A 14002-nucleotide genomic window follows, 5' to 3' on the forward strand; every position below is an offset into this window, starting at 1 on the left:
TCAATTAGAAACATAGCGTTTTTTTTTTTGCAAGAAAAATGGATAGAGAGATATTGTATTCGAGTTTAAGATCAAACTAATATTTCTCTTTCGTTCGCTTAGCTTATGACTAGGTGTATGCATAAATTGCTTTTTTATGGAAGAGAGCTGGCCTACCTGACAGTTAGTTCAAATGTAAACCAAATAATACATAACGTTTCTATAAGGAAGAAAGGATCTGTGATGTCAGGCACCTCGTCTTCCTCGATTTTTGTGCCATTTGTTGTTGTATTGAACACCTGAAAGTAGGGCAAAGAGAAACACAGGGAAAAGAAGGAAAGAAAGATATGGATTTGTATCCCTTGGAGATCCGGCGTTTTGGCTTGATTCGTACGCACCTTGTAATGCTTAAATTCGGGTAATGTTTCTAGACAAAATATAACAATTGATAGCAATATAACAAATACACTAATTATGGCTACAACTCTGGCGGCTTGCGAACTCTCTGGATACTCGAAGAGCAGCCAGACCTTTCTTTGCTTCTCATTATCCGGTAATGGTCTTTCTTCCTCTTTAATAAAGCCTTCATCCTCTCTGCAAGTAGAAAATATATATTTACGACTTATTGTTAGTACTAAACGAGACATTTTCTATAAATGATGTGAGAATGAGGTTAGGGTGTGTGTGTGTTTTTTGAGTCTGGCGTTCGTTGAGTATATTTGGTTTCTTTTAGGCACAGATTTTGTTTATTGGTTCGCAACTCTAATCGGAAGCAGGCAAAGGGCTTAAGTCGAAAGCTAAGCTTGAGTAAAAATTAAGAAATAAAGCCGCAATAGAAGCGTTGACTCATTTATGGCATTGGCAATTAGCAAAGAGTTGAAATAGATTAAGTGGGCTTCTTCCTGCTGGATCCTGGATCGTCCTCCTCCCATCCTCGGCTGGCATTCCGTACTCCATTTCCGCTTCGCTTCACGGGTCCGGCCACACTGCCCCCCGTGCCGTATCAACAAAATTTTAGGCTGGTGGTCAAGTGATTAACATTCACTATCGCATTCTCGGTCCAAGGTCCAGTCCATCTAGATCTGGGTTTTTTTTTGTTGCTCTATACAATTTGCTTGCAGCTTGCCATCGGTGGAGATGCCTAAGTTCTCAGGGAAAGCGGCCAACAAGGTACTTAATTTTACAATGATCATATGTGTTCTATTTAATGACTACTAAGCCAAAGCTATTCGACTAGCATACTGTGTTCTATTGACAATGACATTAATGCATTGTAAAAAGGCTTTCCCTTTGAACTGCCCTGCCAACCAACGCAATGTTTAAACATGTATAAATTGGTATGTTTGTATTTAAGCCAAGTCTAATTCTATTCTACGTCTATGTTTTACGAGTATGTGCGTGTGTCGGTCTGTTTGCCGTGTTGCATGCCTCATTACGCTGATTCGATAAAAAATTTGCCGTGCTACCAATATAGACATAAACCGAACCAAATTGTTTGTCCTGTTTATATTTGTTTTGCTTTAGTTTTTTGCTTATATTTTGTTAGTTTCTTTTTGGTTGGGGTTTTGTTTTGTTTTTTTTTTTTTTGTAGGGTAGTGGTGGAATTTCTAGTGGGCAACACGTGGGCTTACCTGAATTTATTAATTGCTTGATCACCTAATTCATAAAATTTTATTTCTTCACTAAATACGTCTAAAGGGACATTGACCGGTCTCCGTAGTCGGCCACCTGTGGATGAACGTGATGGGTGTGTATTTGTTTGTGGGGTGGTGGTGAGTTGGTGGCGGTGTATGAATAAAGTCAAGTATTCATTGTTTGTTGTTCGGCGACGACGAGGATTTATAGAGAGAGAAATAGAGAAACATTAGCCATGGGTTGCACAAAAGTTGCATTAGATTTTCGGGCAGGGGGTACTATTTGAATGCACTGTATGCTTACCACTCTGATAATAGTATAAAATCGCATCGAAGCTCGGTCGACTACGGTCAAAAAAATATTCATTTCTAAGCGGGTCAAAGTACCGTAATCTCCGAGCTGGATCCCCAAGCAGCGTGTCCGGGAATTGATTTAACGTACGTAGTTGTGTCTCAAACCTTAATCCGCTTACCTGGATTGAAGTGGTGGGTAGGAAGTGTGGGTTAAGTTATGAGTATTCACAATTCGGTTGGGTTACTCACATTTATAACGACTCTTTCGCAGAAATCATGATCGTGAGGAATGGGTTCAAAGTGTTGCGGTCCGCCACCAAAGCCATGACCAGCCCCCCCTTCTTCGTCTTGACTGCTCAATTTGGGCAAAGACCTGTGAATTGAGAAAATAATAGAAGTAATTAAAGCATGTGATTATAATCGAGGTGTACAAGACATATCTATACGTATTTACAAGTATTTAGTATTGAAAGTAATACTACCTTTGCGGGAACATAACATATTTTGGGCTTTAGAAAGAAAAAGCCTATTTTACCTTCAATGGGGCACTGGAGAAGCGCAGAAAAAGGTCCCATTTAATTAAACACCAATTAACTAAATGCAATGTAAATGTGAACCCTTTAATTATGGAGTTTGAGAAGCGCGGAGGAAGGCACCTCACATTTTTCGTTTATATATCAAATATCTTAAGAGCCTGTGGCATACTTTCGATTTGATTACTTAAAATAACGGCAAGAGTAATTACTTTGCCATTACTTGGCCTACAGTCATTTAATTTACATTTGACTTTCTTTTTAACTGAAAGCCGCGACTCCATTATTCAATGCCTTCGATCTTTAAGCTCTCCAGTGGCCTGGTCTTTAATTACTTATCGGCTGGAATCAATTTCCAGATGCTATGCCATTGAATATTCAATGGCCATGCATATTGCATGGCCGGCGGCAGACGGGGATTTTCAGACTCACTTTCTCGATTTCAAATTGCATTTCGCAATTTCGTTGCCAACCCATTTTATAGATACGAGAACAAGTGGGTGGATACCCAGCAGATACTCTTACACCGTCGTTTCCTTTTGGCTTAGGCCTTGTTCAAATTAAATTCATTGCACTTCAAGTTTTTATAGATATATAGTTGTATGCATGTGCTGGGCACACAACACGCCCACGCCGGCAATATACTTATGTTTACACTTGTAATTGAAATTGTATTACAATCGCATATAAAAACGACCCAGCGAGTGGGGCCCAACCACAGAAACACCATCATCATCATCATCGAACCACTCACACTCACACTCACATCCAGCGAACCACCCATTTGTTGGCAGAATGCCCAACATTTTCCGCCCTTATCGCTGATGTTGCTGACAATGTGCAATTGTTGCTGCTGTTGCAGCTGCAATTGTTGCTGCTGGCAACTTTTTGGCGTTGCATGGCAGGTTGCCGTTGCCGTTGCCGTTGCCTGCTTTCTGGCGCCGTGCCGTGGCATTTAATTAAGCGTGTAAGTGCACTGGCCCACCCTCAAAAACCCATAGCCTTGTCCTCATCCTCATCCCCATCGTTATCCACCACCCACATCAGTTATCCCCTCCACTCGACTGAAATAATGGCGCGCGCCTGCCCGTACAAATTGTTTGTCGGCATAAATCTTTTCCGGTTGCAACTCCATCTTGGCACAGCGGCCGCTTATTCATATTTATGGTCACACATGTGGTCAACAATGTAATGGCATTATAAATTCCCTTTCATAGCATATTTGTTCACGATAAAATAAAGTAATTTGTGTGTCCGAGAACCAGATCAACACTTGTTTGTAACTTGAGCCAAGTTGCACCACTTGAGTGGGACTTTTGAGAAGCGCAGTGGATGAAATACCGTCACATAATTAATTAAGTTAAAAAAATACTTTTTTTTAAATAGTTATCTACTAGATATGCGTGCACTTAAGTGCGGCAATTGAGAAGCGCCGAGGAAGGCCCAACTTAATTTTTCTGATTCATCAATTGAAAACCTTTACAATAACGTAATTTATCGGTTTAAGAAACAGTTCAACATCTTTTTTCAACTTGTCTTACCCACTTAAGTGTAATTTTTGACTTTACTACATCCAGTTACTTTGATTCTGCAAGCTGGCAAGCTATAAAGTGGCACAGTGCCCCCATAACTGATGTATAAATAATTGACATCGTAGGCGTTGGTACTCGATTAAAGTGTTCTAAACTCTGCTAATTATATACAGTTTATGTACCTTTAATTGGCATATTGTTCGGTGTGACGTCAGCAGCTGTTGCTAGCCGCAAAAAATAGAGTGCAAGGTGAGAAAGACCGGTTCAAACGAAATGTCAACAAACAATTTAGGCCCAGGTTAGCTGGGCTTCTGTTCTTAGCCGACTTTATGCCATTTAAATTATGGATGGAGAATCCATGTATGGTGTGGTACATGGAAACAAATTTCTTGTTTATCTACTATATGCAAATGTCGGTTGCGAAATTTATGCATACGTTTACGCTCCGTCTCTGTCTCTCTCTCTCTCTGTATTCCACTCTCAGTTTGTCTCCGTCTCGGTTGCACTTGATGGCGTGTATATAGGTCAGCGGCACGGCCTGATGCGGCTGTGACGTCATTGTCGCCTCTTTTCTAGATGCCGCCGCTGTCGATGAGTCGGTGTTCTGCTGCAGCGACCTATTTACAAGATACATATGTATCCACAAGTCGCAACGTGCATCGAGTTGATTCGAGTAGAGTTGAGTCGAGTCGAGTCGATTGAAGTCGAGTCTCACCCACTTCCGCATCGTGCTGCAGGTGGATTGCATAAGTCGAAAAGCTGCAACTGCAAGTGCAACTGCCACTAAAACGGAAACGAAAACGGCGCTGGCTGAAGTTCAATGCAAAGTCGCAAAATCGAAGTTGAATTTCGTCCTGGGGATCATGGGTTCCCCCCTCCTTTTCGCTCACTGGTATGAATGTATGTGTGAGTATCGTGGTATCTGGCATGTGCATAGAGTGTGTGGTTGTGTGTTGATGCCAGTTTCACTTTGTCCGGTCAAGGCAACGTCAGCCTCAGTCCTCAGTCCTTAGACCTCCCAAGACCCCGAGAACCGACAACCGACAAACGAGAACCAACAGCCGACAACCGAGACCCAACCTCCAGTTCTCCTTTTTTGTGGACTATTTTTAGAAGCGTCAACAACGGCATGCTGAAATTTATGAATTAATGCGATGGCGAAAGGAAATTTAAGGCATGCACACGCACACGCACACACACGCCGCAGGAGCCTTGAACTGGGGGAGTGCACTTGCACCCAGCCACCCATTCGGTCCTCATTGAGGATTTGCTTATGCATGCCGCACATTCCAGCTGCGCATCTGCAAGTTAATCAAGGATTGGGACCGCATCTGCGGATTATTTTCGCCACTTTAGAAGCGTAGGGCAGAGCCCTTGCCTCTAATGGGGAAATTAAATGAGCTGAATATATTAGGCTTGGCCATCATCTGCTTTGAACATAGGGATAATGGTTTATCACACACTCTGCATCATTTAAGTACGCTCATTGAGAATAGCCAAGAAGAGCGAAACTGTAAAGCCACATATCTCTACTAATAAGTTCGAAGTTTATTAAAACGATGGAAATATTTAAAAATTTATTTTATTATATTCCGCCATACTTACACCTTGAAAACCCGTCTCCGCCTAAATCCACCTACAACGCCACCAAGAACAGCTCTCCTTCCTAAAGAAAGTTTCAGCGAACTATATACACTTGTAACGCACTAATTTAAGATGACGAAAACATTTGATTATTTTGTTAAATTTCCGCCACTTAAGTATACACCTTGAGAATCGCAGAGAACGGCGCTCTTAGAAAAAATATCAGACGACCTATGTATGTATATGCACTTATAACGCACTATTTTAGGATTTACAAAAATATTTAAATATTTTATTAAATTTCCGCCACTTAAGTATACACATTGAGAATCGCAGAGAAGGGCGCTGTTAGAAATATTATTAGACGACCTATGTATATGCACTTATAACGCACTATTTTAGGATTTACAAAAACATTAAAATATTTTATTAAATTTCCGCCACTTAAGTATACACCTTGAGAATCGCAGAGAAGGGCGGTCTCAAAAAAGTATCTGACGACCTATGTATGTATATGCACTTATAACGCACTATTTTAGGATTTACAAAAATATTAAAATATTTTATTAAATTTCCGCCACTTAAGTATACACCTTGAGAATCGCAGAGAAGGGCGCTCTTGGAAATATTATCAGACGACCTATGTATATGCACTTATAACGCACTATTTTAGGATTTACAAAAATATTTAAATATTTTATTAAATTTCCGCCACTTAAGTATACACCTTGAGAATCGCAGAGAACGGCGCTCTTAGAAAAAGTATCAGACGACCTATTAATGTAAATGCACTATTTTAAGATTTACAAAAATATTTAAATATTTTATTAAATTTCCGCCACTTAAGTATACACCTTGAGAATCGCGGAGAACGGATCTACTTTTTAGAGAAACTATTAGTCGACCTATATCCATATTAAACGAACTGTTTTAAGATGGCGAAATTTTTGTATGATCACTTTCATTATTATTGATAAAAGAATGCCCGCCGACATATCCCGCAAGTTTTGCTATAAACACAAAGCCAGATATTTCTATTGTTCAGGCGCGACTTTGTGTGCGGCCCACGGCCGAATCGATTCCTCAATGGGAAATAGCATTGATAAAGCTGATTTGCCACTGCCCCCCGCTGGGGCACAGCACATGGGCGTACGTGGAGGGGGGAGGGGGTTGGGGATCGGACGAGGGAAGCGTGTCAACATGATTCAATCAACGCCGTCAAACGAGAGGCGCCGCAGGCTGTGCAAGGTGAATGCGAATGCGAATGGGAAACTCGATTCGCTGTTGACGTCACAAACGGCATTCGACTGACAAAGTTTTGAACCTGAATATGAATAAATGAAAATGCACATGGCAAAAGGATCTTTATCGAGATTGCCAATCGTATATTATACAGAAACTTTGAATGCACCATTCAAGTTTTTAAATCAGTTAAAAATCTTAAATCAATAAAATACCAGGAATTTGTTGTTTTCTATTATTACGAGTATTATTATTGTAGTATTTCGTTGTAATGCATATTTTTGCACATTATTCATAAATTGCACATTTTTGAAATCGTTGTGCACTGTGTAAACACTTCCCCTGTTTTCTTTTTGTGTCCAGAACTGCATTGCATTTCACCAATTTGCCTTGGAAATACACCTGCCGTGCGGACCTGCACTCGGACTTTTATTTGCAGCCGGATCCGGATCCGGGGCCATCAATTGCCAGACGGGGGATCGGGAATCACGGCCTCCGCAGCGCTGAATTATGCAAATCCCTGGCTGAGAGATTCACGGACGGATAGCTGGATAGTCGGACGGACGGAGAGACCGACGGAGAGACGGACGGACTAACCAACTAGTGACTACCAACTGGCCTGCCCTTTTGTGACCTTGGGCAGTTGCGTGCACAATTTGTGTGGGCTGTTGGTATGCCATTCGTGATTTACCTCTTTTCAGCATATAGGGTATATGTCAGTGGAAATTGGGAGTTTTTGGATGATATGTGAAATAACATTAGAATTTTATTTAAAGTCACAACAGAATGCAATTGCATTTAGCTTGTTCTTGTTGAAAGCTTTGCAGAGTATGCAAGGGAAAATCATCGAAAGATATTTGATGGTAACATTGCAAGATCGTAAGATAGAGGGTATGTAGAAGTTGTAAACATATCTGCGGCACTTTGCTTTCTCGTTTTTCATTTCCATTCTCATTTTCCGTTTCCGTTTGGGGGTTTTATTTTTTTTTTTATTTTTGGCAACCATTCTCAGGTTCTACTCGTGTGCACCGACATGCAAGCCGTTCCTCAACAACTGCCAACAACAAGCGGAGTGGGTGGAGAAAGTGGGCGGGGGAGTGAGAGTGGGAGTGGCAGGAGGAGTGGGCGAAAGCTTGTTGCCTGTCGCCTACTGTTTTCTGTTTTCTGTTTTCGGTGCTGTTTGCATTTACCAATGCACGTGTGGCCAGAAAAGAATGAATGAAAGGGGCTGTGTGCTGAAAATGGAGAAGGCGTTGGGGAAAATTACGTAGAAAGGGTCCTGGCGTGGCGCAAAAAAATGCTGGAAAAGTGTGCACGTCAGGCATTTTAAACATGTTCCGCTATTTGAAACTTTTCGTCGTTTATTATTCGAAAAAGGCAGGCTTAGCTTAAAGAAAAGTAACAATGGCATGGGCGGTAGGTGGGGGGGAGTGTGGGGCAGGATAAAAAAGGACAGGAAACGAACTTGTTAAGCGCGCAATTTAAAAGCGAAGCGAACTTCTCCAAAGGTGAAACTTTTCAAATGTCTCAAGTGCGTCAAAGGCGCAGGAGTTACCAGAGTGGATGAAAGGAGGGTGAGAGGGGTGAAAAGCGGGTGGAAAAGGACCTGCAGAATGGACACTTGACTACGGAAAGATAGCAGGAGATCGAGGACCCTCAGCCGAGGCTCTCAGAAGTGCAATCAGTTCATGGTCCTTCAGTGGGCATAAGACAATCAAAGGGTCCTGCGGAATATTCATTAATCGATATTTTAAGGTTTTTAAATGGCAAACATCCATATTCATATTTATACGTTGAATGAACGGCTACCAATTCAATTTTCATCCATTTTACTCTTATAAGGAAGAGCATGAGGACTCTTTTGGGTTATAAAAACATGAAAATGAACTCACAGCAGTGTTTCATATATCCATCCAAGTGAGTAAAATGTTTCAAATTTCAGTTAGCTCAACAAATCAGTAAACTACCCAAGGGTCAATGGCTTCGCAGAATAAAAGAGGAGTAGTTAACCCACAAGCTTTTCTCCCTTTTCGAGCAGCGCTGCAATTTGAGATAGCTTCCAATCGCCTTGGACACAATCAAAAGTAATCCCCATTCAATTTGTCAAGTCCTTAAAACCGTTTAATACAAATCAAACACCTCTCCCCCCCCAATCCATTGTGTGGTTTTAATTTTAATGCACCGCACAATCTGAAACTGAGGTGGGGTTTTTCAGTTTTTCGGTTTTTCGTTTGGCGAAAGTCAAGCGAGTGAAAGCGACATAAAGCGAAAATGGCGAGACATGCATGTGTGTCCATGCTGGGACTGGGGGTATTGAGAGAGAGGGGGGAAGGTCTTTATAGCACACCCAAGCACACACACACACTCACACACACACCTCCCTCATTGTTGGCTGTGTTCGGTGTCCATTGTTCGGTGGCTTTACTGCTTTGTTGTTCGTTGTTTGCTGCTGACGTTGACGGCGCTTGTCGCCTTGTCGCTGCCAGCAACAACTACAACTGCCACTACTACCAACACTATTGCCTGCAAAAAAAGCAGCAACAGCAGCAGCAGCACCAACAACCAAAACAACAACTACAACAACAACAACAACGGTCGGGATCAAAAGTCAAGAACAATGAAAGCAAATAGCAAGCGGCAAGCAGCGGGCAAAAGTCAAGTTGCAAGTTGAAATGTGCGGCAATTGTTTGCTTGGGTAAAAGGCAAAGTGAAAGTGTAAGCCTCGTCAATCAGCAACAACAAGAGCAGCAAGGAGCAGACGGATGTGAAAGGACACTGGCCAAAATATTTTGTATATCTCGTCAATTCTTGAGCTTTTACTCAAAGATCAGAAATTGTGTGCCACAATGTGGCACAAATGGCTCTTGAAATATGTGCATATATGTGATATAAATGAAAATTGTCTAGAAAATAAACGATTTATTTTATACAACATTTAGAACTAGCTTTTTTTCGCTCTGCAGGAGGATACAAGAAAGTACTTGGTGTCAGCGGATTTAGTGTCTTGAATTGCTTTCGCCAGCGTCGGGCATCAATTTACCAATTTAGCCAGATGCATTGGATTCGCTCTTCATTTGTTCTTGAACTTCTGCGCTGGGGAAAATGCTTTCGCCACACAAAGGAAAACCAAAGGAGCGGAGGAGCAAAGGCTCAAGGGAAAGGGAGCCACAAGGACACCGCACATCGTTATCGATGTCAAGCTCATGTCAATTCACTGAGACGATTACAGGATATCATCAAAGGATATTGTTATGTCTCAATCGGCTGGAAAGGCAGCGGGGGAATGACTAAATGACTGAATGAATGAATGAATGAATGATGGTGAGTGTGCGGTGAGGGCTCCGGTCTGGGGCCATTGGAATGTTAATGATATTGATGCTGTGCCACTTTTGTGTTTGCCGTTTGGGCAGCTGTCAATGTCACATTGCGCATACGCCGCATTGACCCACCCATCACACTCGCACCGCAGTGTGTGTGTGAGTGTTATGTCCGCATGTGGGTGTCATATGGGTGTCTGTGTTTCTGTCTGTTTGTGCATCTCCATCTCCATCTGCATTCACATTTACATTCACTCTTCTGCGACTGGCGCTTCATCATTTGTCATTCATCATCATCGCAAAGGGATGCACGCCCTAAGGTATGCAATGAATTTCGTGACCAGCGGTTGACATATTGCGTCTCTTCTACATTTCAATTTCCCGGGGTAACTGGGATTCCTTGGTTTTATTTTTCTAGTTTTTATGGCATTGTTATCGTACTGCATTTCTTTATTTATTAAATGCTAATTTTTCAGAGGTAGTTCAAGGAAATACGTAACAAAAACTTTTTAATCAACAAGATACATTTGTCCTTAAAAAAAACTGAGTTTATCTAGTTGGAGAAAATGTAAAAGAATAGTTAATAAAGGTTATCTTTAACTAAACCAGTGACCATAAGCATGTTTGCCACCATGTTCGTAGATCTAAAGTACAAGCAAAGAAGGCAGTTTATCGCAGTTCTCCGATTGTTTGCCCAAGATAAGCGCTATGGTATCTGGGTAAGCAGATCGTTCAAGGACCTTACCTATCGCAGAGAAGAGGGGGCGAGGCGTTGGATAGGTTTTCACCGCTCAACGGCTGCTCCTGGCGCGGTCGCAGGACCGGTGTGAGGCCCCATCGCTCGATGAAATCGATGCGGGAAATGGTTGAGGACGAGCAAGTGGTGCGAATCGCTAATTGCGCCAATGCTCAGGCTTCTCGGATGGCGTATCCTGGCCGCGCCCTCGACCTCGTCCTGCGGCTGCTCCACTTTACGGTAATCCACTTGCGATGCTGGTGGTAGTGATGGTGGTGGTGGTGCTGCTGCTGGTGCTGCTACCGCTGCTTCTTCTGATGCTTCTAGTCCGGAGCACCTTCTGTTATTTGGCGAGCTCCTTGGCTTTCGGCACCTCCGTGCAGCTGCTTCTGGCCATTAAGATTGCCTTGGCTCCTATTGCGGCTAGCATTTGGCAATGGCTTGGAAGTCCTTTGGGTTTTTTGTTTTGCTTTCAATTCGGGCTAGTTGAAGACGATTCTGGGATTTTGTTGTTCAATTAATGTGTATATATACGTATTTGTATTATTTGTATTAAAGTTGCTTGTTTTGTTTGGCTTTTAGAATTGTTTTTCCACTGGCAATTAGGCAATGCATTTTCCACTTTGTTGTTGACATTGCTTTCGGCGTTATTTGTCACATTTATTTTTAGCTGCAGTTGGATATTTATTTATTTATGTTAGCTTTTTGTTTCACCATTTATTTTTCCAACCAAAAAAAAAAAAAAAACGATGGAAGCACACACACACACACACGCATGCACGAAATCGTTTCATTTGAACCGGAAACAGCAAGTGAAAATTGCAATTTCCGCTTTTAGAAAGCACTCATACAAGTTTTAGTTTGTTTTGAATTTATTGGGTAAAAATAGGCTGGCAGCAAATGGCCTGCAAGATGTCCTTTACCTATTGATTTTTTTTGGAGCCCAGATTTTTCACAATTTATTTATGGGCCGCATTTAAAGCGTTTTCATTTAGCCCACAACTCTCAGCCGTTTTCCCTTTTCTACCTTTTTTTTGTTTGGAATAATTGCAATTGATTGCGAATGGAGAGCAATCTGCTGTTTGTTGTTTTTGGCGCGACTTTTCGATTGAGAACAACAACCTTGAACCTTTCGGTTCGGCAGAGAGAAATTGGGCAGCAGAATTGATGGGGGAGGTAGAACAGGTGAAGTCGAGACACACACACAACCGTACATGCACGCACACACACACATATCCTCGAATGTAAATGGCCCACGCCTTAACTTATTTTCGGAGGTGTTTTATTTTAGCTTACTTCACACTCACACACACACACACAACAAAAAAACAACTTTTGCACGGGGCAACACACACATATGCATATACAGATATATATTTATGATATTTTTAGAATAAAGTAAAGTAGAGTTATTCTTTGATTTGCCCTAGGCCTTCTTTTCAGCATTTTCTTTTTTTTTAAGCAAATGAGGGAAAGGGAGCGGGTTTATCCCGCTAGTCGCTCTTTGCTTTTCGCCTTTCGCCTTTCGCTTGGTTTCCAGTTCGAGGGCCAGCAGAACAAACAACTGGAAGAGCGCGCAAAAACGTGGCCCGCCACAAGGTGGGAATGGAACGGTGAAGCGGAGTGAAACGAGTGGCTGTGGAACGCGTGGAACGGCGGAAATGGCACGCACCGAAGCGGACAGCGAGGCGAAAAGGACGAAAGGCGACGAATGTTGGGCCATAAGTGGCAAGCGAGAAATTGAAGCGTGTAAGCGCTTAACTGGCGATGTAATGACACCGACGCACACACATACACACGCACACACACTTACGCTCTCTTGCCCGCACACACTCACACACACACACACATTCGCACGTGTGGCGTGTGTGTATAACAAAATAACACCAATACGAGGGCAAAGCTCGTGAGTCATTGCAAGGAGAGAGAAAGGGAGGGCGAGGGACAGAGAGTGAGAGCGCAAAGGATGTTGAGGCAAAAAGGGAAATTCTAAGGCCCTGCACAATGGGAAACTTGTTGGCGGATTTATGCAACCCATACACACGCACAAATCAAGAGAGCGAGCGAGCAAGAGAGATAGAGAGAGAGAGGGGGGAGAGAGAGTGCGTGTCCTGGCTGCGTTTGCCGTTTGTCCGCTGTGTTGTCTCGTTTATTGGCGTTTCCTGCTTCGCCCGCTGCTTCGCTGGCTTCGCAGCCTAGCGTATTGTGCGCTTTTCCATTATCTTTGCCGTTATTATCAGACAGCTCTGCTACACCTATCTCCTTCTCTCTTTCTCCCTCTTTCAGAAGTGTTAAGCAGCTGTCCGTTTTTATTTTTTTTCTTTGCTATTGCGTCTGCGTATTTGCCGTATATACATAGATATACCAGTGAGTGTGTGTGTGTGTGTGTGTGCGAGGGTCCTTTGGGGCCGGGAATTTTGCTAGGCCGGGAAAAAGTGAACCGGGTCCCCATTGCCTGCCCTCTTTCATCTCTTCGCATCTCTCACGATTTTCGTTTCCTTTGGCTTTTCTATTTTTTCGGTGTGCGCAGTAAATACTTAACCTCCTCCCACAGAAACAAAAAAATAAACGTAAGGAAAGGTAGAGTGCGAGAGAGGGGGCAAGAGAGTGAGCGTGAGAGGGAGAGAGAGAGAGAGAGAGAGGTGGCCAGAAAGAGACATCAACTCACGCCTCTGTTGTTGCCTTTGTCTTGTCACGCATTTTGTGGAACTGAACTCAACGCAACTCCAGTTAACTTCACTTCACTTCACTTTACTTTACTTTTCCCTAGTTGGCCAAACTAAACTGAACTTTTGAGGACTGAAGACATTATGGAAAAAGTTGCACAAGCACCAATACCCTCGGTAGTTCAACTTTCAGACCTAGTAGCACACATATTTCCTATGACATGCCAAACCAAATATAAGTATAATAAATTAATAATAAAAACTTAATATAAAATAAGTCATTTTTAAATTGAATTAAACCAAAACATAAGAAAAACTATAAAGCTTTTTAGAACAAGTTAATGTTTTAAGAGATAGTATATTTGTATTTGCATCTGGGCTAAACAAATTCATTTGAAAATTATAAAAGACAGGAAACAAGAAAGAAAGAAAATATAACAAAACTGATCATAATACATAAACATAATAAACTAAAACAAAATACA

At 42.1% G+C, this 14002-nt stretch overlaps 1 protein-coding gene and 1 long non-coding RNA gene across 20 annotated transcripts in view; both read right to left on the reverse strand.

Moving 5' to 3' along the window:
* The window catches only part of LOC6525735 (potassium voltage-gated channel protein Shaker), a 116799-nt gene that overhangs the window by 26251 nt on the left and 76546 nt on the right, over nucleotides 1–14002 (reverse strand). For all 19 annotated transcript variants that reach the window (XM_039371080.1, XM_039371087.2, XM_039371089.2 and 16 more), the window contains 5 exons: nucleotides 2157–2280; nucleotides 1918–2086; nucleotides 1611–1707; nucleotides 378–573; nucleotides 157–278 (listed from right to left, as the gene is read on the reverse strand). In XM_039371080.1, the coding sequence (XP_039227014.1) occupies nucleotides 157–278; nucleotides 378–573; nucleotides 1611–1707; nucleotides 1918–2086; nucleotides 2157–2280 (708 nt within the window). The remainder of the gene's footprint in view (nucleotides 1–156; nucleotides 279–377; nucleotides 574–1610; nucleotides 1708–1917; nucleotides 2087–2156; nucleotides 2281–14002) is intronic.
* Nucleotides 11402–13997, reverse strand: LOC120320716. Its single transcript, XR_005560242.2, has 2 exons — nucleotides 12207–13997; nucleotides 11402–11521 (listed from the first exon to the last, which is right to left on the reverse strand). It is a non-coding gene; the product is annotated as an uncharacterized LOC120320716 (long non-coding RNA).

The sequence above is a fragment of the Drosophila yakuba genome, chromosome X (assembly GCF_016746365.2).
Source record: "Drosophila yakuba strain Tai18E2 chromosome X, Prin_Dyak_Tai18E2_2.1, whole genome shotgun sequence".
Taxonomy (NCBI): domain Eukaryota; kingdom Metazoa; phylum Arthropoda; class Insecta; order Diptera; family Drosophilidae; genus Drosophila; species Drosophila yakuba.